Source organism: Polistes dominula, unplaced genomic scaffold, assembly GCF_049000335.1.
Source record: "Polistes dominula isolate Pdom_NZ unplaced genomic scaffold, Pdom_raw_medaka contig_24, whole genome shotgun sequence".
Lineage (NCBI taxonomy): Eukaryota > Metazoa > Arthropoda > Insecta > Hymenoptera > Vespidae > Polistes > Polistes dominula.
Window position 1 is genome coordinate 5,126,856 of NW_028301150.1, and position 23,789 is coordinate 5,150,644.

The window sequence follows — 23,789 nt, forward strand, 5'->3', positions numbered from 1 at the left end:
TCAAATATATATTAATAGAATTCTCGCTTATATATGAATAAAAGTATTAAATAATTGTTCTTGCATCAATTTACACATCATATCTAAAAATCTCTAATAATATATATTAATTAATAGATAATAAACAATATATGATTCATTTATATATATATATAAAATATTTATTTATAATTATTAAATTTTATTCATATATAATATCATAAAATTAATATAAATAATATTCAAAAACTTATTTCCAACTTTAAACTTCTAATTAAGATAACGTCGAGATTACACTCAGGTATGACGGCGCACTTATGCATGTATAAAAGAAATACATCACGTGTGAAAATATATTTTAAATCATTTCTATTAGAATTATGCAATATAATCTTATAAAAAATATCTAATGAAATACTGTTGTATTTTAAAACTGAGCATATGTTATAATATGTAAGAATTTCTTTTTCTAATGTTAACTTGTTTATAAAATTGATGATCTAACCAAATTTGTAAATATCGAATTGTTTACTTTATCAAAATTACCGTTAATATTTTGAAAATATAAACGAGAACAGAGTACGTTTCTAGTCATTTTGATTTTCTAATTGTGACCTAATGTAAGTATATTAATATTTTATTATTTATAAGTTTACATTTTACACATAAATTGTTAATTTATTAAACACATTTAATTGTTATATTTATAAATATTATATGTTTTGTATTATATATAATGCATACTTTTGTGTGACCTGTTTTTCTAGTTTCGTTTCATTCAAATAAAACCATGGCTACTAGAACAATATTGAAAAATTGGAACAAATTTTATGAAATTTTCTCTCATCGTTTAAGTGGATCACATGGTAGAGGAATTACTTTAACATTTCTTGGAGCAGGTGTTACAACTGGAATTGTATTATACAATGTATCTAATAGTAAAGTTATCGCAGCGCAAACAACATTAAATATAAAAAATTTTATGGCACAACCTATTACTTCAATTGATAAACTAAAACAAAATCGAGATGATATGAAAACAAAGATGGAACTTTTAATTTTAAAAATACAAGCTGATTTTTGCAAACAATTAGAATCTTTAGAAGAAAATAGTTCCCATTTTAAAGTAGATCGTTGGACCAGAGCAGAAGGAGGTGGTGGTATCACTTGTGTTTTGCAAGATGGAACTGTATTTGAGAAGGCTGGTGTTAATATTTCAGTGGTATCTGGTTTCTTACCGCCAGGAGCAATACAACAAATGAAAGCAAGAGGAAAACAAATGGATGAAGGATCCTTACCTTTTTTTGCAGCTGGCGTAAGCGCTGTTATTCATCCACGTAATCCCATGGTTCCTACTATACATTTTAATTATCGATATTTTGAAATTCAAAATAATGATGGTTCTACTCAGTGGTGGTTTGGAGGTGGAACAGATCTTACACCTTATTATTTGGATGAGAACGACGCTAAACATTTTCATGGAACTTTAAAAAAAGCTTGCGACAAGCATAATCCATCATATTATAAAAAGTTCAAAAAATGGTGCGATGATTATTTTTATATTTATCACAGAGGAGAACGTCGTGGTATAGGAGGAATATTTTTTGATGATTTGGACACACCAAGTCAGAATGAAGCATATCTTTTTGTAAAATCATGTGCGGAAGCAGTTATACCATCTTATATCCCACTGATTAAAAAGCATAAAAATGATGGCTATGGATATGCCGAAAGACAATGGCAATTGTTACGCAGAGGAAGATACGTGGAATTTAATTTGATATATGATCGTGGTACAAAATTTGGATTGTATACTCCTGGTGCTCGATATGAAAGCATTTTAATGTCTTTACCCTTGAGTGCTAAATGGGAATACATGCATGAACCTAAACCAAATTCGGAAGAAGCAAAACTTACGGAAGTACTTAAAAATCCAAGAGATTGGTTAAATTCAACATAAAATTATTTATTGTTAAAAGTTAATTTTATAAATTAATTTGATAGAAAATCTTAATAATATAAATAATATATATATTTTTAATATCATATACATACATGCATATGTATATAATATTATGCAATAATTATTTTGTTAATAATTACCATCTTGTAAAATATATAACTGGTAATATTTTTAAAGTATTTTATATTTGTAAATATATAAAATAACAAAAGTTATAAACAAAAAATTAATATAAAAGTAAATGTATTATAACACATATAATTTTATTTTTATTATTAAGATTATTACTCAATAAACACATGAAATAAAAAATAAAAACTCTGTCTTCGTTAAAAACAAAATATTATATATTATACATAATAGTAAAATTATTTTAATTTTGAAGACAGCCTTTTTAATTATGTACACACGTTTATGAAATAAATACATTTTATATAAAATAATGCGTATACAAATAATGCAACAGCTTTGGCACATTTACATAGTAATGGTAATCAAGAATGAAGTGTTTATATAATAAGCTGTTATCTTTTATCTTAAATTATGTAAAAAATATAAAAAGCAAAATATTCTGTAATTACTTTTTATATAATTAAAAATGAAAAGACAATAATAAATATGCTGTTCACAATATACACATAAAAATTCTTATAACATTATACACTTGTTTCTTTTTTTACTATAGATAAATGATTTACTGAAGCATCTACATACAAATCAGTTGCTATATGTTCTTGTACATTTTCAAAAATCGTGTTAGTTGGTATATTTTCTGTTTCATTTACAGATTCAAAATTAGGTGTCATCGTACATAAATTTTCAGAAGAAGCAATATCTGTTAGACAATAAAAATTGGATTCAATATTTTTTGTTAAATCGTATGTACTATTATTTTGTTCTAAATTTGATAAATGCAATTCTTGAAGTAAATGGAAGTCACATTCATCACTACAATTGGAAGTATCAATCATATTAACTACATCATTAGAAACTGATGGTTCTACATTTACTAACGCAAATGCATTATCACTGATAAAACTATTTATTTCAGTCAAAGATTGTTCTGATTTACTATTTAATTTTTTTGATTCAGGAACTATATCGAAGAGATTACAACTACTTGTATTTGTTAAATTTGTGAAAGATGATTTAGAATATTCACAATTCTTAGTTGTAATATCATTTAATGAACTGCGATGATTCTTTTTAAATAGTTTCGTATGATTTAATGGAAGATTATGCATACTCATAGACTGAAATAACCACCTCGTACTTGGCTTAGTTTTTACATCTAGAATACTATCATTCATTTTGGAACATCTTTCTCCTTCTAGCATTTCTGCTGTTTCACAGATATCTGGTAAATTCTGATCGCTTCTTTCGCTTGTCATTTGTGTGGTAGAATCTATCTCAGAACTATATTCTAAACTACATTGTTGTGAAACACTCTTTAAGTATCTCTCTTCGTCAGTTTTCAACTCTGGATCAGATTCATGAACAGTTACAGATTTAGAATATAATCTTTGACACGAATTTCTTCTTGGAGAATCCGGTAATGCATTATTTCTTGTAAATTCTTCCTGCATTGTACAATCATTGTTTATCTTTTTTACATTTCGTACAAGATTATCTTGTCCAATGACAAAACGCATTGGAACACTTCTTTCTTCAGAGATACTACCACCACTATCAGAGAGAATATTCACGTTTTTTGTATCACTAATTGCTTTCAATTCTACATGTATATTTGTATTATTTACTTTAGCACTACTACTTAAAATACTTCGTTCAATATTACTTTCCACTTTCACAGCAGGTCGCGGTATAGAAATGCAACTACCACCATCGCTTGTGCCACCGCCATCGCCTTGCTTTCTAGGACCAAGATTATTGTGTTTTGTATGTCGGCGTTGTTTTTTAAAAATTTCCTTGCCACTCCACTTTGGTGTGGATTGTAAAACATTTCAACACATGTTGCTCCCTGTTCTGTATAGGTAGTTACAGAGTTGTTCGATCGATATTGTTGACGATGTAATACCAATAAATTTATATTGGGTACCTTCTTTGCTGCAATAGTTGCAGGATCTTGATTACTTACAAGATCTGTAATTTTTGAAGTATTACATGTATGAGATCTGTTTGCAGTCTGTCTTGAAGAGCTCACAGAGTTTGTATCAGAAGTCACTTGTGTAGCTTGGGAATTAGAAAAAGGCGCTACGATATTCTGTACTAATGGTTGCTGAGTTGGAATAACAGGATTTGCATCTGATACACTTCGTGTTCTACAACAACGATTTTTTTTCCTTTTAAGCCAACAACGCATTTTCAACCATTGTGATCGTACATCGTTACGTGCAATTCCATAAAACAAAAATACAAATATACCAAGTGAACTAGTGGAAATTGCATAAACAATAGCAAATATAATTTCTACAAAAGGAATATAAGAGTTGAAAGGTTTTCTAGTTACTGCAGCAGCACTAAACCAAGATATTAAATATAATATTAAAGTTAATGTCAGGCCATTTAATTGTGCAATTTGTGAATGTTCCGAGTCTTCAATATCCGAGGAAATTGTTTGCGTACTGTGTGCGCTATTTCTATCGACTGGACTTATATTTGGCTCAAGTAACTCTAAATCCATATTTTCTGTAGCCTGAGTACTCTCAGATAATTGAGCATTTGTATCTACATTTCGAATAGCACATCTAATTAACAAGTGTAAAATGATTATATAGGCAATTAAAATTCCAGCAGGTATAAATAATGCAGCAAGTGCAGCTCCATTTGTAAGAAAGCAATATGAATATCCAGCATATTCCCGTAGATTAATTGCACCAGATATACCACAGATTATTAAAGCTATACCCCAGCCAACCAAATAAAGACCTAATAGTGGTTTAGGTATAGGTTGATCTGGTGGCTCATCATCCGATATAATGTCAATGTCAGATTTTGACAATTTTTTATACATATTACTGTGGATGAAGCATAATTAATTTTTATTCTTTAAAATATAAATAACCAATTAAAAAATGTTTCAATCAAGTATTCTCACCTAGCAGATGTTGCCATCCATAGCAGACAACTTAGTGATAGATAGTGTAAAACAAGACCAATGCTTTGACAAATTTGAATATTTTCAGTCTGTTGAATACCAATGCTATATAGAAATGATAATAATGCCATAGCAAACCAAGTGTTAATAACACAGTGTTTTACTTTCTTTGGCATATTAATAGAAGAATAGCATACAATATATGTCACTGTAGTAACTAGTAAACATATTATTGTAATGAAAGTCCCAATATATATGGCAGGATTCGAGTATTTAAATTTGGGTCCATTTATACTGAAAACATCTGTTGTTAAAATTTGATATATATAACAGTAAAATATATAATAAAGCTAATAAATACCTAAAACCGTCCTGATTAAGATATGAAACATCTTGTAAAAGTCCATAATAACCTAATCTATTACATTGGAATACTATTAAATTATTGAATAAATTTGATAATTGACATCCATCACTAATCCATCCACCAGATTCATTCAATGTCTCGTCCCAAACTACAGGTTTTGGTTTTTTACCAACATAATGATGTAAAGGAGCTCTTAACATAATATAAATTGGATCAGATAAATTCTTTAATGTTAATCCGACTGAAAATAATGATAAGATATAAATTATTGATCAAGAAAGTATATAATTTAAATATTAAGAATAATTATATTTCAAATAAATATTCTATTTGCTTACTCAATTTACTGCCGATTACAGAAGTCGAAATGTCCATATTATCAATATTTACAATTTTAGGAAACAATCTATTATCATTGTACATTGAAATCATAAGTTTATGAGATATTATGGTATCTTGTACATTTTGTAATAATGTTGCTGGTAATTGAATTGAAGCTTCAATTATTTTGTCTTTTGTATTGACAGGAATTGTTTTGTTATTTGTTGTACAATGTAATGATCGTTTATCTAACTCATTAGTTGGATTAAGATTAGTATACCAAGTACACATTAATCCAGTAAAACTATCCCGTTTAACTCTAAATTCTTCCAAAGCCATATTCTTTTTATGCATTTGTATTGTTGGAGTGAATTCCGTAATCGTTTCTGTAGCTTTAATTAATCTTGAGCATGATTTATAATTAATTTCGGCAGTTCTTAACATCTCTTTCGGTAAATTTAATAATGCTTCAACAACGTTAATAAGCATATTACCCAGTTCTTTCTCATCATTTAAAAAGCTTAAATAATTTTCTATTGTTAATGTAATAAAATTAATTTCTATAGGATCAGTCAATTTAACACCTTCACTGGTGTAATTTTTAAAACGTTTAGCTGTCTCTAATAAGTTGCCTAACGTAAGAGATAGATTTACTTTAGAAAATTGTTCCAAAACTTTGGTAGTGTGTGATACAAATGGACACATGTCTGTGTTTAAGTTTTCCCAAAATCCAGTTGCATTGCAATGATATGTTGCTCTCAAAGATACTTGCATTAAATTCGATAAGAGATTACCTTCACAAGGCAATTCTGCTTTCCACCCTACTACTGTTCTAGGCCATGTATACATTCCTTTATTATTTCTAGTAACTGTAATAAAGATTTACTATTAATATTTTACATGTGATATAAATGAAGAAAATAAAATATATATTTAATACCTGCTAAAGGACAATAACGAGTTTGTTCAGATATAACTATTACGCTAATTTCTTTAGATCTATTTCCATTCATAGAAGTTAAAAAACAATTCCATTGTCCATTGTGTTCATCCTTTACTGGAATAATACTAAGAGAACTAAATAAAAAGAAAGTAAAAATTATATAATAATTTGGAAATAATACAAATTGTGTATAAAAATAAAATCTGTTAAATAACATTACCTGTCAACAATACCACTGTCAGAAAGATATCTATTTTCGATCTTAATATTAGGCAAACTACTTTGTGGGTCTTTGTATATATCAAGATCAAAAATTTCAGTAGTTGTATTAGGATACCATAACCAATTTAATCTTGCATTTTTATCATCTATAATGCTGGGTGCTCTACACTTTAAAGTTATCGAATCACCAGCAAATACTACTTGGTTTTGAATTGGTCGTAATTCAACAGACGGCGATGTCCATTGACAATGAAAATTTTCTGATAATCTAAACTTTTTAATAAGCTGCCCTTTGATATTTATCGGTGATGCACATTTAGCAGGTGGACTAAAATAATAAATACAGATTAAAATTAATAAAGATGGAAAAAATAATATGATACACATATCGTTATATATTTAATTTTATATGAAACTTTACGTTAATCTGATAGAGGTATTGTGAAGCCAATAACGAAACCAATAAAGTTCACAGTCACATTTCCATGGATTATTGGATAGGTCTCTGTAATTGAAAAACAATTCTATGAAATTAGGAAAATAAATCTTTAAATGACCAATATATAAAACTTTTCTTTTACTTACAATTGTTTCAGTAACTTTAATCTATGAAATGTGCCTTCTTTCAAAGTTGTTAGACTATTTCCACTTAATTTTCTGAAACATTATATTGTCTAGCAACATACTTATAGTAGTACACGCATGCACTCATGTATTCGTAGATATGTGATTGCATACTAAATAGAATTATAAAATATAATTCATATAATAGTGCTTATAGCAGAAGCAGCATAAGTAAAGTGATGATATATGAGAAAAAACAATGCAAAATCCCACTTACAAGCGATCTAAATTCAGCAAATTATTAAATAAAGATGGCATCACCGTATTTATTTGATTTCCCGATAAATCGCTGGTAAAAAAGAAAAGAAAAAAATAAGTAAATAAAATATAAGACAAAGAAAGCGCGCTTATGAGGATATCTTTTCATCTATACTTAACTTACAGTCTTCTTAAATTAGACAATTGTTTAAAGGCATAGGTATCTATCGTAGAAATTTGATTTTTACTCAAATCCCTAAAAAAAAAGATAAATAAATATAAAAAATTTTGGATTCAAGTTGATACTAAATACATGATAATCTAATAACATTCTCTTACAATTTTTCTAAATTTTCCAAGCCGTTAAAACAATCCTCATCTATGGAAGAAATTTTATTCTCAGATAAATCCAAACGTTTCAGATTTGTTAAATTCTTAAAAATATTAGCCTCTACACTTAGAATTTCATTTTTACATAGATCCCTGTAAAAAAAAGTATTTTATAAATAAATTGTGTTTTTAAATACATTTCAACATTTTATTTAACTATTTAATATTTGAAGTGATATTTACAATTGTACTAATTCTACACTGACTTCATCGATATTGATTTCTTTAATTTCTCGTATATGTCCTTCACACTTAACACGTAACCCTTCTGCTTGTGCACCAATAAGTTTGCACATGCATTGTTCTGGACAGGGATGACTTATAATCCCACTTATTTGGACCAAAATTAAAAGAAAAAAGACACCTTTCATGTTTGTCAAAAGTTAGCCTTTTTCTGTATAACAAAATTTTTAGATTAATTAACACTTAAAATAAAGATTAATACAAAGAAAATATACATAAAAATATATAATCCTCGTGTTATCTTCATTTATAATGTTCATTGGTATTTAATAACAATAAAGAAGAAAAATAAAACAATATACAAATGTATACATATCATATAAAATAAAAATAAATATGTTTATCGTATTTATAATTTATTTGTACACATTTACAAGAACTTTATGGTTCCATGAAACATTAAAAAGAAATAAAATAATATTGAAATAAATAAATAAGATAATAGAAAAAAAAAGTGTATCACTTACGGCATTAAGAGCACTTACGGCACTTAGGCCAACAATTCAATCGTGCCTTTTACATTGTGTCCACATTTCTTTCTTCCTTCATTTTGAAAAACAATTTTTGTAGTTATTATTTAAAATACATACAATAAAAACGAGTAAACAGTATTTCAATAATTATAATTAATCTTTCGTACACAAATGTCATACGCCAAACTACTCTACTCAACTGAACCTCAAATTCTTAAACTCTAAAGTCATTGGATGCTTTCCAAATAACACTATTGTATCTTGATGTGTTATAACATTCTCATAGCTGATTGGTTAAATTTAAAATGAACTTTTTTACTATTTTGTAGGGAACTATAATTTTCAATGTTTGACAAGGTGATATTCATTATTATTACAATATTATTATTATTATTGTTATGATTATTTTGTTCGAAAAAAAGAAAAGAATCAAAACTAACATAAGTGAAGAAATAGACATTTTTTATTTTGTGACCCAAGTGTTGTCTAAACCAATATTATTAACTTTTTAATAGAAAATGTCCGCTTATTTATTTTATACGTTAATTTATTGTTTAATATCTGGTTGCATTATTTATCCACCAGTGGAATTTGTTTCTGCTGGTTTAACAATAAAATCATTATTTGCAAGTTGGTTGGGTAGTGAAACTGAATCTTTTATAAATTATCATATTAAGAGAAGTGTTTTTACATTATTCATACATTCATTATTGCCATTTGGTAAAATTAATTAATTTTTAAATAATACAAAAATATATTAAACAAATCAGATTAAAATCTATAGTACAAGATTAATTTTTTTAGGATATATTTTAGGTTTGATATTATTTAATCATGTTGATGCAAACAAAATACAATTGTTCTATCAAAATCCTCTATGGTTAACTGTTGTCATTGCTACTATAGTAGGACCGGCATATGTTTTGTATAAAATTTTTAAATGGTCTAAGAATGATTGGAAGATGCATCCGATAGTACAAAACCTTTTAATTTATACTGATAATTATGCCAATTGGAAGGCTGTTGCATCTGAAATTGATATAGAATACAGAAGGTTCATAATTTGATACAATCATCTGTATAAATTCATATAAATTTAATGGATTCATTGACAATAATAAATGAACTTATTTCAGAATAGATAAAATCATAATTGATACAAATAGCATCACTAGAGTTGTTGTAACAGATAATTGGATAATTAAAATAACTTCTTATAAACTGTACATTGCACAACACAACGATACTGCTTTAATAATAAGCAGAAGTGATTCTCATGCACTGTCTCCTTCATTTAGGGGCGAAATCCAGTTTATTAATATAGAGGTATCATTTATTTATTCATTTAAATATATATTATTGTTTTTTGAATAAAAAAAAAAAAATGATAATCTAGGTAAAACCTACCAGAGAAGGAGCAGAATATTTTGATATAAGAATAAGTACATTTGCCTTCAAAGATTTGCAAGACAAAGTACAACAGCAAATTGTCATTTTAAAAGATGTTCCTTTTCATAGAACACTGTTGGATAGATTTATTGATGTCTTTAAAGAACAAGCAGCAGAAAATCCTATTTATGAAACTGCAATGGTAATAAATATTTCAATATTTAATGATTCATCCTATTTATTACTATATTTTATAGGAATTAGAGAATTGTATGGGTTGTATGCAAGTAAAATCTAATGTTAAGTTAAATAAACATTGTGGAAATATTACTGAAGGACCAAGTAATGATGAATGTACAACTTGTCATTGTCGGCCAATGTGGTGTATTGAATGTATGGCAAAATGGTTTGTTCTTTCGAGTTATTTCATAAAGTACTGATTTTTTTATTTTTGTTATAACCAAATTAACTTTTAATTTCCAAACATTTTTGTTGAACATAGGTTTGCATCCAGGCAAAATGAAAATACACCAGAAATATGGTTGTCTTCCAAATGTACTTGCCCTGCATGCAGGGCAAAATTTTGTATCTTGGATGTATGTCCTGTACGAAATATTGACACATAAATTATAATCATAAAAATATATTAGAACAATTCTATATTCTTTCATAAACAGATATATTTTAAAATTTATAATTTTATATGATAAAGATACATTTCTTAATTAAAAAAGTAAATAATTGAGATATGTGGGTATACATGCGATTTTGAAATTTGGATTAAGAAAAATCGAAATAAAACTCTTATGGTACAATATAAATTCTGATAGTGCATGTGCCATAATAAGCAACGAAAGTTATTTTTAGTTATTTGGTTGCATGCTCCAAATTTTGCTAATCGCATACATCTTATAATATCTACATACACATATGGTGCGTAATTGATTTAATTCTACAAGTCAAATTCTACAAAACAATTTTAAACGATTGATCAATAAACAAAAATGATTTATCTGAAAATAAATAAATGAATAATTAACATTTTATCAGAAATTGGTGAATAAATACCTATTTTAAATTATTAAAATGTTTTGTGAAAAAGCAAACAAAAATTAATAATCTTCAATCGTATAAAATTTTTCAAAATAAAATGATCCATCTAATGCAATTTTATATAATTATATAAAGATTAACTTCTAATGCTTTTAGAAAATTTATTTTTAAAAGTACGAATTTTATTAACATAACATTAATGTATAACTGAAATGGAAAGATATCGACGACAATTGATCCAGGAACCTAACTCATATTTTTTACATTTAGCTAAATAAATCTACCATGGTTCTCATCCGTGGTTTTTATATATAACTGGAATCCCTTATCACTAGTCTGATGCGATATTGTAGGTCAAAGGATTAATAGAATATATGTCCTGTATATATAAAAGCTAATTTTTTGAATGAAAATCAATTATTATGTGATGTTTTTGTTTGTTTTTATATAATATACAATAAAAAGATTTTGTATTCCTTATTAACAAATATAACATCAAATTAGACAAAAATTCTGTATAATAATAATACAATTATTTTATTTAAATTCAATTAAAAAATAGATCTAACTAGATGTTAACAAATAATACTTAAATACTTAAAAGAATAATTACATTAAACATATTTATGTTACCATTAATCTTGGCGCAATGTTCATAGACATTAATTCTTGGAAAAGTAACTTAGCCGCATATGGTAATCTAACTTGTGAAATCTGCGTTTTGTTTTTACAACCTTTACATTCGAACGTATTATTACGTAAGACAGCTATAGCAATTAATCCACAGAAATTGCATATATGAATTCTATATGGATCAGAAACTTCGAATAAACGTTCCCTTAAAAATTGAGCGGCGCCATGTGAAATTTGGCAATCGCGTTCCATTTCACCAAAACGTAACCCACCATCTCTGTTAAGTAAATAAAAAAAACAATATTATTATATACTTTTCTACTATAAAATATAATAAACATTTTTTCTTATAAAATAATATCAAAAATAATTTCGTAATTAAATTTACTAACCTTGCTCTACCTTCCATTGGTTGTCGAACTAAAATCTGTACAGGTCCTCTTGCTCTACTATGAATTTTATCATCTACCATATGCTTTAAACGCTGATAGTAAGTCGGTCCTAAGAAAACTTGAGCATTAATTTTACGTCCTGTATGTCCATTATACATAACTTCGTTGCCTCTTAATTGATATCCATATTCTTGTAAAAGCGTCGAAATTTTTTGTACGTTTACAGCATCGTTAAACGGAGTAGCATCACCAATTTCACCTATATAATTTCAATAAAAAATATAAATTATATAAAATATTGTTTCTATAAAAAAAGATATATTTTAATTTTTTTTATAATCCTTTATTATAATGCGTACCTTTATTTGCTGAAACTTTTCCTTGAATACACTCGATCAAGTGACCAATGGTCATACGAGACGGAATAGCATGAGGATTAATAATTATATCAGGTGTAAGCCCTTCGCATGAAAATGGCATATCTTCTTGTCTGTATTGAATACCACAAGTACCTTTTTGTCCGTGACGTGAAGCAAATTTATCACCAATTTGTGGTATGCGTACGCTACGAACTCTGATCTTACAAAATTTATATCCCTCGCTATTTAGTGTTAACATAACTTGATCTACAATTCCAGTTTCACTATTACGTAAGAAAGTAGATGCATCCCTTTTTATAAAACGTTTGGTTGTACTGTCCAACTGTAAATATTTATAATACGTGTGTTATGAAATGAAAATAAAATATGTTATATTATATTAAATAATTCTTAATATTTACCTCATCATCTGTTTCGGGAAGAGTAATAGTTTTGCCTATTACAACATCATCACCTGATACACGAATGCCAGGAGCGATAATTCCATCATCGTCTAATTTATCGTATATAGCATTGCGCATTCCTTGGCAAGTTTGTCTTGTAGGTTTTTCAAATTGTTCTTCCTGATCACCAATTTTTTTAGATTCAGAATCCTTATAAGATCGGTAAAAGACAGATCTAAAGAAACCTCTCTCAACTGCACTAGCATTAAGAATAACACTATCTTCTTGATTGTATCCAGTATAACATAAAATAGCAACAATGCTGTTAATTCCTGCTGGAAGCTCTCTAAATCTAAGATATTCCATAGATCTAGTAGTAACTAATGGCTTATGAGGATAATAAAGTACGTGAGCTAAAGTGTCCATTCGAACATGGTAGTTTGTTATATAAACTCCCATAGCTTGTTTACCCATAGCACTCTTTAACATAGAAAAAAGATACAAATATTTTACATTTAAAATATAATCTAAATATTGTATAAGATAATCAAATTTACCTGATAAGTATTCCTAGGACTTTGATTATGATCAGGGAATGGAATAATAGAAGCGCAAACTCCTAGAATCATGGCCGGATGAATTTCACAATGTGTATAAGTTGTACAATAAGCATATTCCTTTTCTTGCCTAAGATCTTCAGGTGACATAGCAATCATGACAGTCTCTTCTTCAAGTGTATCTATATATTCTACTACTCCACTACCTACTAATTCTTGCCACCTACAATAAATGATTACAATACATAAAATTTATCAAAAAATATAAAAGAAAGAAAGAAAAAGATATATTTTTATACATACCCATCATTGTTGTAATCTCTTTCCTTTAACATGTCAATGTGTCTCTTTTTTAACAATAAATTTTGTCCTTCTACAATTAGCAAAGGCCTACTGATTCTTCCAGCATCTGTATATATTCTTATCTCACGATCTCTAATATCTCGAATCATTGATACCTCAGACACAATAATGTCCATTTGTCTTCTTAATTTACGCAAAGTAGCCATTAATTGATCTGGATCTCTGTGAATTCCAACCCAGCAACCATTGACAAATATTTTGGTAGCATCAGCAATTGCACTAGGTGCTATTTCTTCCAAATTTTCCATAGACCATTCTTCTAAAAACTCTAATATCGGAGATGGCTGAGATCCAACGCTAATATATGCCATCAATGCTAAATTTTTAACTAAACCAACAGCTGCACCTTCTGGAGTTTCTGCAGGACACAGCATACCCCATAGTGTATTATGCAACTGACGTGGTTTAGCAAGTTTTCCATCTCTTCCAATTGGAGAGTTAACTCTTCTTAAATGTGATAAAGTAGATGCAAAAGTTAATCTATTTAACACTTGAGAGACTCCAGCTCTTGCTTGATGGGCCTTCTTTTGATCTCCCCAATTACCGGTAGCCAGGGAATATCTCAGACCGTCGGTAATTATTCTAGTTTTAATAGCAAGTTCAAGATTAAAATCTTTACCTCGATCTATAAATTTCTGTGCGTACAAGCGTACTTCTTTCATAAGATTTTTGAATAAACCTCTGAATAAAAATGCCAACAAAGGTCCAGCTAAATCTAATCTTTTATTGCCGTAATGATCACGATCATCCAATTCTCTTCGTCCTAAAGATGCTGATAGTAGTCTATGTACCATATAACCAAGGAAATAGGCCTTTTTTGTTTCACAAAAATCACTTATACCAACATGAGGTAACATTTCCTTTTGTAAGATTTCTCTAGCATACTTGATACGTTTTTCTTTTGTTACACCAGGTCTAGCACCTCGAGTACCAATAAAATTTAATGCTACATTTTGTTCTTGTATGACAAAGGCTTCATCTAGCGACGGTTTTACCATTTCCATCATTTCGGGATCATCGAAGTCATAAATAATATGTTCAAGAATATCACGGTCAGCTACAAAACCAAGAGCACGAAAAACTATCATAATAGGAATTTCTTGCTTGATATAAGGTATAATAGCTATGATGCGTTGTCCAATCGCTGATTTTTTAATACTCTAAAATAATTATTTAACTGTTATTATTTCAAAGTACACTAATACATCTAAAATATTATTCTATATTATTGCAATACATACAGCACCACTTTTTGCCATCATGTTAATCCATAATGTAGAAGTGGGACGTGAACTATGTTCCAGACAAGATCTAATTTCAGCTTTGTATGCATATTTACCATCCTTCATACTAAAAACATAAACTGTATTTGTCGCCATTTTTTCTTGTGCTATAAGTACCTTAATAACAAATAAATAAACATGTTATTACAATAAATAAATAAATTAGATTATAAAAAAAAAACAGATGTGTGGATATCACACACGGTAGAAATGAAACCTTCAAAAAACCAAGCTTCGGATTAAATCATCCCGATTCTAAAGAAGATTTCACTTCAAAAACTATGTTCAAAAATACTTTTTCAGATCCGTTAATGATGAAATAACCACCAGGATCAAGAGGACATTCATTTAATTCTGTTAAATCACGATCAGACAATCCAGCAAGGAGACAATACTTGGACCTTAACATTATTGGAATTTTTCCTATAAATGTTTTCTGATGTTGTGTTTCTGCAAATGTTATTTTCAATTATTTCCATTAAACTATCTGCTATAAATTTAATCTAAAGATATTATTGTTGATAATAAATATAATAACGAACCGATAGGATCTTCGCCATCCTTTTCAATAGTTTTAGTTATATCAACATATAAAGGTGCTGAATAAGTTAAATTTCTAAGTCTAGCTTCATTCGGCATCATAGGCGATGGCGCACCATCTTTTTCCCAATGTGTCGGTTTAGATAAATAAATTTGTTCAAATTTCAATAAATGTCTAACAGGATTTTCTATTTCACCAGAAGTATGCTGAGCTTCTGCTTGTAAATCTATTTGTGGAGAATCTTCAACGATCCGTTGAACGGACATTTCAATGAATTCATCAAAACTATCAAGTTGTTGACGAACAAGACCTTTTTCATCGAAATAAGCGTTGATAACAATCCAACAAGCTTCTTGCCATAATTTTGAAGAAATTTCTTCGGCATCTTCATCGTCATACTGATCTGTATAAAAAATTTACAAATTTATTATTTAAGGTTAGAATTCTTGATTTTTAAAAATAACGAGAAATTGATACGAAAAAATTGAGATTATATTTATTCTGATTATTTACCATCATCGATAGCATACATATTACTTTTATAAATATGTCAGTAGTTTGGAAAGGAATATTTAAAATAACACTAATATAAGCACTGAATACCAACTAGTAGGTACACATAATAGAGAACAGTACACTAAACATCTGCATTAAGCTGCATTACATACGCGTATGTACGAGATGAAAACAGGGTGTCCAATAGAAAAATGTAAAATATTACAAGATGTAAAGCTTAAAACAAGAATATCACTAATAAAATATAACTAAAATTTAGTGCGAATCTATTTCTGAAATCAGTAACTATTATTTATAGTTTTTTTTTAAATTAACCAATCATATTTCTGATATTAGTGGTACCCGATCTATGCAACCAATATAATTATATTTCATAGACTATTTAGGGAAATATATAAAATTGTTAGTAGTTTTTCTCGTATATATAAATGCAAAGCAGTTTGGAACGATTATTCAGTTATTTGATATTTAGACAAACGTGACGATAATATTTGAATATAAATTAAAGATTATATATTTAATAAGTGTACATTAAACTATCACTAAAATCTATCATGGAATTTAATCAAATCGTTTTTTGTGAGTGATAACTTTTAAAACGTTGAAGGTCATAATAATGTTGATCATAATGATGCAACATTAGTTTTGTTCATTTTTATTTATATTAGTCTTTCTTTTATAAATTTTACTTAATTAGATGAACGGTGATATTATGCTTTTTCATCGAGTTTTAATTAATTTTGAAATATAGAACTTATTAAGTGTTATGAAGTTTTTAATATTCAACGTGCGTGCCATGAGAGATAATTTTTTATTAATATTTTTGTTATTTACATATAAATATTGTTTTATTTTGAATGATATTTCAGTGATAATATAGAAATATCATAACAATGGATTAAAGTAATTTTAATATTATATTTAGTATCAATTTATTGATATTTAATAATGTCGACGAAGTATTCTCAAACCAGAAGTATTTACAAACTATAAATAAAGATAGTAATTAATTTAAAACAAAAATTTAATTGGATAGATAATAAAAAAATAATAAAAACAAAAAGAAAGATATCAATTTATTGTAAATTATGATTTGATTTATAATTAAATAGTAATGTGTATCGTAAATGAATTTATAATAATTATGGAGAATATAGAAAATACAAGTTCGGTTCTTAAATTAATATCAGTAAATGATTTGCCAAGTATTGCAACGAACTTTACATTAAACAGTACGTCTGAAACAGAAACAGAAATTCCAGAGGAAAGTAATAATGTGCAACAATTATGGAGTTTACCTAAAACAACCGTGACTTCATTGGAAGATACATCCTTACTATTTAACATATCAAGGAGTACTGTACAGGTTGCTACAACAACGTTAGAGTCTGTTGATGAATTTGGACCACCAGAAGGGATAGAATATATTTTTGTACCACTTGGTGTTATGGTCTTCGTCATTGTATTATCTGCTGTGGTATGGACCATAATGACATTAAATTATTAACATATTCTTTTTATTATCACATATGCTATCTTTTTATTTTATTTGCATTTAAATATAGTTTGATCTTTACTGCATTTTGTAAACATATTTAAAAGTAGAGATAAATATCTTATAAGGTATTTATTTTGTTATAAATAAGCATGTATTTTTTATATTTAAATATCATACATTCTATCTGTCTATCTATCTATAAATATATGTGCCAGTAATAATAACAATGGACTAATTGTAAGTCCCAAAATTGGAGAAATGAATTTTATTATTTATTTTATATTAAAATTATTTATATTATAAAATAAATCATAAACTAAATTTGTCTACTTTTTTGACTTACAATTAAGCAATTATCATAATTACTGATACATGTATAAATTAATATACATTTAAATCTATTTCTTTCTCTTATCTGTTGAACATACACATACTTTAAATAATAGGTGTAAATAATATGTATTTCATTCATACCCATTTTTTTGCCTCTTTGTAATGTTACAATTAAATGATGTTTCATACTTATCTTGGTATTTATTTTTTGTAACTTATCCCCATTCATTATATTTCTATTGTAAAGCAATGTATAAGATATAGCTAAAAATTTATCTTCTAAATTTAATATATTAGAAAATAGAGAGATTATTAATACTTTATATATATATATATATGTCTAAATATCAATATAATATTAACATATTATTATTGTATATTTGATATATAGTTCTTTTTATGTATAAAATGATATGTGTATACATATCTACATAGCATGTATGATTTTAGAATGAATAGATGAAATAGAACAAAAATAATAATCATATTGCAAAATGTACCATATTTTTTATCATTAATTATATATCATTATAAAATCTTTTCACGTAGCAATGATGATATATTAATATATCATAAACGATATTAAATATATATTTGGAAAATAAAATCTTTTTGAAGGTATTTTTTATATCGAGAAAACGAAAGTTGGAACGATTAAGGCATAGACTAATGCCAATGTACAATTTCGATCCTGGAGAAGAAGAGGAAGATGACTGGGAAACTGAACTATTGGATGAATCTTATAATAGTAATCATCAAAGACGAGTGTGTATATACATAACAATGAGCGAATATGAAATAAATTAAGTATTAAAAATACTAATTTTACAGCAAGGATACCAATCTATGGACGCAGAAGATAATGCTGAACTTTTTGGTGATCATTGACAGAATATCAATTATTTTTTTATCGATTATCTTTTACCTTCTCTGCATTATTAATATAGATGATCATTCAAAACTATGCTTAATATAACAGTATTAATTATGATGTAAAAAAAAATGATTTTCAGATATATGCAAAGATATTGTATAATGCAACCGATAGAATTAATAGATTTTTTAACTAACTACATTTCTTCTCATATCTTCTAACTGCAGCTTTTATAGAAAACAATGTATTAAAGTACAAAGATAGTATTTTAAAACTTTACCTATTTAAAATAGTCATAGTCAAAATCAAACGTTAAAATGTCTGACTTTAGTGCATTTAGTTGTCTGAAAAAAGTTTTATATTATTTTTAAGTTTACTGATTGTTATTATCGATTACTCTCATTAATGAAGTAGCGTGATCATGAATAATTATTGCAATTAACATTGTAACGTTGTAATCTTATATATATATAGTTCGCTCTTCTATTTTTTTTATAATGTAACAATCACATAAATATAGTTTATGTAACAAAACTAATTTATAATAATCAAATTTCATTTATATGTTTGTTTAATAACTGACTATATATATTCATATAATGAATTTTCATAAATCAAGAATTTTAACAATATTTAAAGCATGCAAATTATTATTAAAATTTGCTGGTACAAGCTTACAATTAAAATATTCATTCTTTGCACCATTCAATTTGTAATTTTCAAAATTTAATAGTATATATTTAGAGCAATTCATAAAACAAGAAATATTTTTAATGTAAGTAATATAGAGAACCTTCTTTAAAATACAAAAAAGTATATATTATTAGATAGTATAAAATAAAAGTTTAATCTGTAATTATAAATATTAAAAAAAAGAAAAAAAATTTCGCATGATATACATAAGACGAAACGTTACAAATTTAAAAAAAAAAAAAAGAATGTTATAAAATAAAATACAATAATAAGTATTTGTGAATATTTTGTTTTTTTGTTTGCATAGAAAATATATTTTATTTGAATTATTTTATCAATATTGAATTAGAAATAAAAATTAGAAATAACATTAATAAATCTCATAAGAAAAAATGACTTTAAGATAAAAATAATAAGAGTATTTCATGAATTTATTTACTTTAATACAAATTTGACATTCACACATATGTTTGTTTCAAAAATGCTAAGATTCCCTTGTTTGTGTTCTATCTCTTATAATGATACATCATCTTGTGTTATAGAATTGTAGCATACGATATAGAAGTACAGGAGGTAGTGGAAAAGTGATGCCAGAAAGACCATACAATGTATCTTATAAAATACAAAATGTTTAAATGCATTTAGCAATTTAGTTAATTCATTTATGAAACAAATATCTTCATGAAAATTCGAAGATTTTATAATCTTCTTTTTTCTCATACATGTTACAAATACATGATATAAAATGTTTTTTTAATTTTTTTTTGTAGTAAAATTATATTACTTTATAAATATTTTTATGATCACTTCTCCAAAATGTGAAATATGCCAAATATATTAATATTTCAAATAATTGTTAATATTTATAATTCTTTTTACGAAATTAGTGACAATCTTCACTAAAGTCAATTTTTGATATTTGCATAATATACAAAATAATTATAACACAAAGTGAATAATTAGCCAAAATGCTTTAAAAACAAACTCCATATATTCAATTTTCTTCTTCTTCTTCTTCCTCTTCTTGTTCATCTTCTTCTTCTCCAGTACTTTCAGGTTTTTCTTCTACTTTTTTTGGTCTACCGCGTCCTCGGCCTGAAGGAGCTATACCTTTTGGTGTACCTTGCTGTAAATTAAAAATCCTTATTTTAACAAATAATTGCTGGATATAAAGTTTCACAAAAATAAATGATTACATATTTACATACTTTCTTCTTGTGTGATCCTTTAGGTCTACCCCTACCCTTTTTAACAGGTCCTGGTGGAGCATCATCCTCATTATCAGATTTTGATGCACGTACTGCATTGTATTTATCTGAAGTTGGCCTTCCTCTCTTTTTGGGTTCTTTAACAGTATTCTTATCTGTTTTCGCTGGTCGCCCCCGTTTTTTTTTCTGTTCCTCAACAACAGGTGAATTGTCATCTGACATGTTGGGTGTTATTTTTTTCTGTAAAAATACACAAATTAATTAAATACATTATTACTGACTATATGTTTGATTACTATATTTTTTTAACGCAGTATTAATAAAAAAAAACTGTTATAATTCAGCAGTTATTTTTTTTCTCATTTAATAAAAAAATGAAAAATTATATAAAAATTTAGAAAGCAAACTTATTGATTTTCGAAACTCTGACAATATTAGTAAATTTGCAGTATCGTATAATGTTATAAATATATATTCTTAAAATAAATAAATAAATACATAGCAATTTTCCTTCGTGAAAAAAATATTATTCTACAAACTTCCAAACGAAATTTGTGTTCGCTTCTAGAAGACGGAATATTAATGAAGCATTTATTGAGACATTTTATAATAAACATTTCAATTTGATTATAAAGTGAATTGATATAATAAAAGAATGAAAAAAAAATATTTAATTTAAAAAAATATACTTTAAATAAAAATAACATAATAAAATAATATTATTTTTCGAAATTTTTATAGATCTCTTTCGTACGAAAATCTTCTCTGAAAGTTCCGCGCCCGCCATTTTCAAAATCTGTGAATAAATGTATGCTATTTATACTACATAATATTTGGCCTGAAATAAATGATAAATAGAAAAAATGTTTAACATTGGACGATAAAAATTTTGGAGAAAATATTAACGATTACAGATTTTTGATAGAGAAGATATCAAAGGAAATTCTACTAAAGCCTCGCCTTACAACCAGAGACGCCATGGCTGACAAATCATGGTATCACGAAAGAGTCGAGAAGCTCGCATCCATCTACTATCTCTCTTTGCCTCCCTCGTTTATTCTCTCACTCCCACCCTCCGTCCTTTTTCGCACCGCATCGCAACAAAAAAAAATTAATTAATTTAACATCCTCGAACAATTAAGATGGAAAAAATTATGGAGGAACTAAAAAAAAAAAAAAAATAGGGGGAAAAAGAAAAAAAATAATTTAACAATTCAATCGAGATATATAATGCAAAAATAAATATTTCTGACGACGCAAATAATCCGTAAACGATCGCGTCATAAGAATGAGAAACGGACTCACCTCGGAATTTACGTAGTGTGGTAATAAGACAAAGGCGATTGCCGGTGCGCGCGTCGTGATGTGCCGGTTATGAGAGATACCGTGCGTTTCAACGCTATGTACTAAAGATACACGATCTTTCGCGTTAAGTCGACGAGAAGCTTTGATTCTTTATGCTCCTCTATTTTTTCTCTCTTCCTCTTATTCCTTCGTTGATTCTTCCCTGCCTTATCCCTTTCTTTCACCCTTCCAACCCTTTTTTTCTTTCACTCTTCTTTTTCAGTTTTTTTGATAATAGCACATCGTTTTATTCTTCGGGTTATGCTTTGTATACGTATTACAGAAATCGACGTGTACTACACAACCGCCTGCACGAATAGCGAGATGCGACTGATCCAACAGAAGCGATGCATCGCGCTCCGATTCGCTATACGTATATGAAGCTTTCCCCCTCTAACATGTCGTGCTAACAGATTCCCGCCAAAAAATTGCAATCCATTGTAAAGTCAACTTTTTACCTGCTTTTTCTTAATATTTATTTTTTATTTTATTCTGTAAATTAATAAATTAATTTTTTATTTATTGTAAATCTAAATATCGTGATAAATATATTTTCATATCTAATACGATCGCGAATAAATAAATATGGTGTAAGGTTAACGATTTTGCCGAACAGTAACCATATCACAATGGCGAGTGTCTACATTGATTTCACATTTCTTAGTTGAATTATTAAACATTGAATAATATTTTATTTATATATTTTTTTTAAACTATTAAATCTAGTCAATAATAAGAAATATTTGGTTTGCTTAAGAATATATCTTATAAATAAATAGACTTGAATGGATAATTTTTTTATTGCTGTATAATTGGTTGGCTGCAACCATATTCAAATAATTTATGAGACTTGCCTTTTTAATTTTTTTTCTGTAATAAAATATATTACATATTCTGTACGAATAAAGTGAAACATTTTCAATGTATTATTTTTGGTTAATTATTTAAATGCTTTTTTAAATAAAAGTTAAAAAATATATGTTATAAATTTAATTATATTAACTTATTTACATTATTTCTGTATATATATATATATATATATATGATGCATAAATATAAAGTGTATATATGTATGCATATATATATGCACTATACTATATTTAACAGATGTATTGTGAGCATAGCTCGAATCACATTTCAGTGTGACAGCGCCGCCATTTTTGTGCACAGAAACGACGCTTCTTTTTATACAATTTGATGAAATCATAATCAATAAAAATTGAACAACTTTCTGATATATTTATTAAAAGAATAAAGATAAGTTGTTATAAAGACTTTGCTTTACCTTTACATTTTGAATTATTTTAGAACAGCCGACCTCTATTTTTCTAGAATACCTTTTGTCGGTATATGTTTGAAAGATAATTATCATGGGATTTTATAGTTGTCCAATATTTTACATTATATGAGGACCAAAATATGTCAAAAAGAAGGTAACGACAGTCAGTAATTGTGTATAATTCTACATACATATATAAAATCTTTCAAAATATTTATATATATTTCTAATTTAATACTAAACTATTTATTTAATAAACTATATATATTTTTTAACGTAACAAATAGTA

The 23,789-nt window shown here is 27.1% G+C and overlaps 6 protein-coding genes across 8 annotated transcripts; 3 read left to right on the plus strand and 3 right to left on the minus strand.

Moving 5' to 3' along the window:
- The first annotated feature begins 459 nt into the window (after positions 1–459).
- On the plus strand, positions 460–2,577 carry Coprox (oxygen-dependent coproporphyrinogen-III oxidase). Its single transcript, XM_015319186.2, has 2 exons — positions 460–599; positions 747–2,577. The coding sequence occupies exon 2, from the start codon at positions 770–772 to the stop codon at positions 1,937–1,939; it is 1,170 nt and encodes a 389-aa protein (XP_015174672.2). The 5' UTR covers positions 460–599; positions 747–769; the 3' UTR covers positions 1,940–2,577.
- Remo (Remoulade) lies at positions 2,266–9,027 on the minus strand. Its single transcript, XM_015319178.2, is given in 14 exon segments — positions 2,266–3,866; positions 3,869–4,920; positions 5,001–5,294; positions 5,362–5,608; positions 5,706–6,557; positions 6,629–6,765; positions 6,852–7,181; positions 7,275–7,358; positions 7,439–7,510; positions 7,695–7,766; positions 7,860–7,931; positions 8,015–8,158; positions 8,249–8,459; positions 8,776–9,027. Coding segments are annotated over 13 exon segments (4,812 nt in total). The 5' UTR covers positions 8,437–8,459; positions 8,776–9,027; the 3' UTR covers positions 2,266–2,598.
- Positions 9,028–9,173: 146 nt separating this feature from the next.
- LOC107065467 (E3 ubiquitin-protein ligase TM129) lies at positions 9,174–10,814 on the plus strand. Its single transcript, XM_015319187.2, has 6 exons — positions 9,174–9,501; positions 9,586–9,835; positions 9,918–10,107; positions 10,178–10,372; positions 10,428–10,576; positions 10,673–10,814. The coding sequence occupies exons 1-6, from the start codon at positions 9,300–9,302 to the stop codon at positions 10,794–10,796; spliced, it is 1,110 nt and encodes a 369-aa protein (XP_015174673.1). The 5' UTR covers positions 9,174–9,299; the 3' UTR covers positions 10,797–10,814.
- A 556-nt stretch (positions 10,815–11,370) lies between these two features.
- On the minus strand, positions 11,371–16,429 carry RpII140 (RNA polymerase II subunit RpII140). The gene is made up of 10 exons (XM_015319188.2): positions 16,269–16,429; positions 15,757–16,158; positions 15,510–15,664; positions 15,173–15,331; positions 13,872–15,091; positions 13,569–13,791; positions 13,030–13,491; positions 12,608–12,950; positions 12,249–12,507; positions 11,371–12,133 (listed from the first exon to the last, which is right to left on the minus strand). Exons 1-10 carry the CDS (start codon positions 16,285–16,287, stop codon positions 11,848–11,850), a joined length of 3,528 nt encoding a protein of 1,175 aa, XP_015174674.1. The 5' UTR covers positions 16,288–16,429; the 3' UTR covers positions 11,371–11,847.
- A 241-nt stretch (positions 16,430–16,670) lies between these two features.
- Positions 16,671–20,309, plus strand: LOC107065469 (uncharacterized). The gene is made up of 3 exons (XM_015319189.2): positions 16,671–17,748; positions 18,721–18,867; positions 18,934–20,309. The coding sequence occupies exons 1-3, from the start codon at positions 17,386–17,388 to the stop codon at positions 18,988–18,990; spliced, it is 567 nt and encodes a 188-aa protein (XP_015174675.2). The 5' UTR covers positions 16,671–17,385; the 3' UTR covers positions 18,991–20,309.
- Positions 20,083–22,564, minus strand: D1 (D1 chromosomal protein). Of its 3 annotated transcripts, XM_015319190.2 has the most exons (4): positions 22,183–22,564; positions 21,843–21,957; positions 20,878–21,117; positions 20,083–20,795 (listed from the first exon to the last, which is right to left on the minus strand). In XM_015319190.2, exons 2-4 carry the CDS (start codon positions 21,855–21,857, stop codon positions 20,664–20,666), a joined length of 387 nt encoding a protein of 128 aa, XP_015174676.1. In that variant the 5' UTR covers positions 21,858–21,957; positions 22,183–22,564; the 3' UTR covers positions 20,083–20,663. The 3 variants fall into 3 exon arrangements, with proteins under 3 accessions (XP_015174676.1, XP_015174677.1, XP_089033641.1); XM_015319191.2 differs by lacking the exon at positions 21,843–21,957 and having other exon boundaries at positions 22,183–22,558; XM_089177515.1 differs by lacking the exon at positions 22,183–22,564 and having other exon boundaries at positions 21,838–21,957.
- Positions 22,565–23,789: the final 1,225 nt, after the last annotated feature.

Bases quoted from the DNA above. Each gene is read 5' to 3' on its own strand.
- Coprox (XM_015319186.2), top strand. From the start codon at position 770: ATGGCTACTAGAACAATATTGAAAAATTGGAACAAATTTTATGAAATT.
- LOC107065467 (XM_015319187.2), top strand. From the start codon at position 9,300: ATGTCCGCTTATTTATTTTATACGTTAATTTATTGTTTAATATCTGGT. The intron at 9,502-9,585 runs GTAAAATTAATT...TAATTTTTTTAG, and splicing joins ACATTCATTATTGCCATTTG to GATATATTTTAGGTTTGATA. The intron at 10,108-10,177 runs GTATCATTTATT...ATGATAATCTAG, and splicing joins TCCAGTTTATTAATATAGAG to GTAAAACCTACCAGAGAAGG.
- RpII140 (XM_015319188.2), bottom strand. The intron at 15,665-15,756 runs GTTCGTTATTAT...TAACATTTGCAG, and splicing joins GGATGGCGAAGATCCTATCG to AAACACAACATCAGAAAACA. The intron at 13,792-13,871 runs GTATGTATAAAA...CATTTATTGTAG, and splicing joins AGAGATTACAACAATGATGG to GTGGCAAGAATTAGTAGGTA.
- LOC107065469 (XM_015319189.2), top strand. From the start codon at position 17,386: ATGTGTATCGTAAATGAATTTATAATAATTATGGAGAATATAGAAAAT. The intron at 17,749-18,720 runs GTATGGACCATA...ATCTTTTTGAAG, and splicing joins TCATTGTATTATCTGCTGTG to GTATTTTTTATATCGAGAAA. The intron at 18,868-18,933 runs GTGTGTATATAC...CTAATTTTACAG, and splicing joins ATAGTAATCATCAAAGACGA to CAAGGATACCAATCTATGGA.
- D1 (XM_015319190.2), bottom strand. The intron at 20,796-20,877 runs GTATGTAAATAT...TTTAATTTACAG, and splicing joins AAGGATCACACAAGAAGAAA to CAAGGTACACCAAAAGGTAT.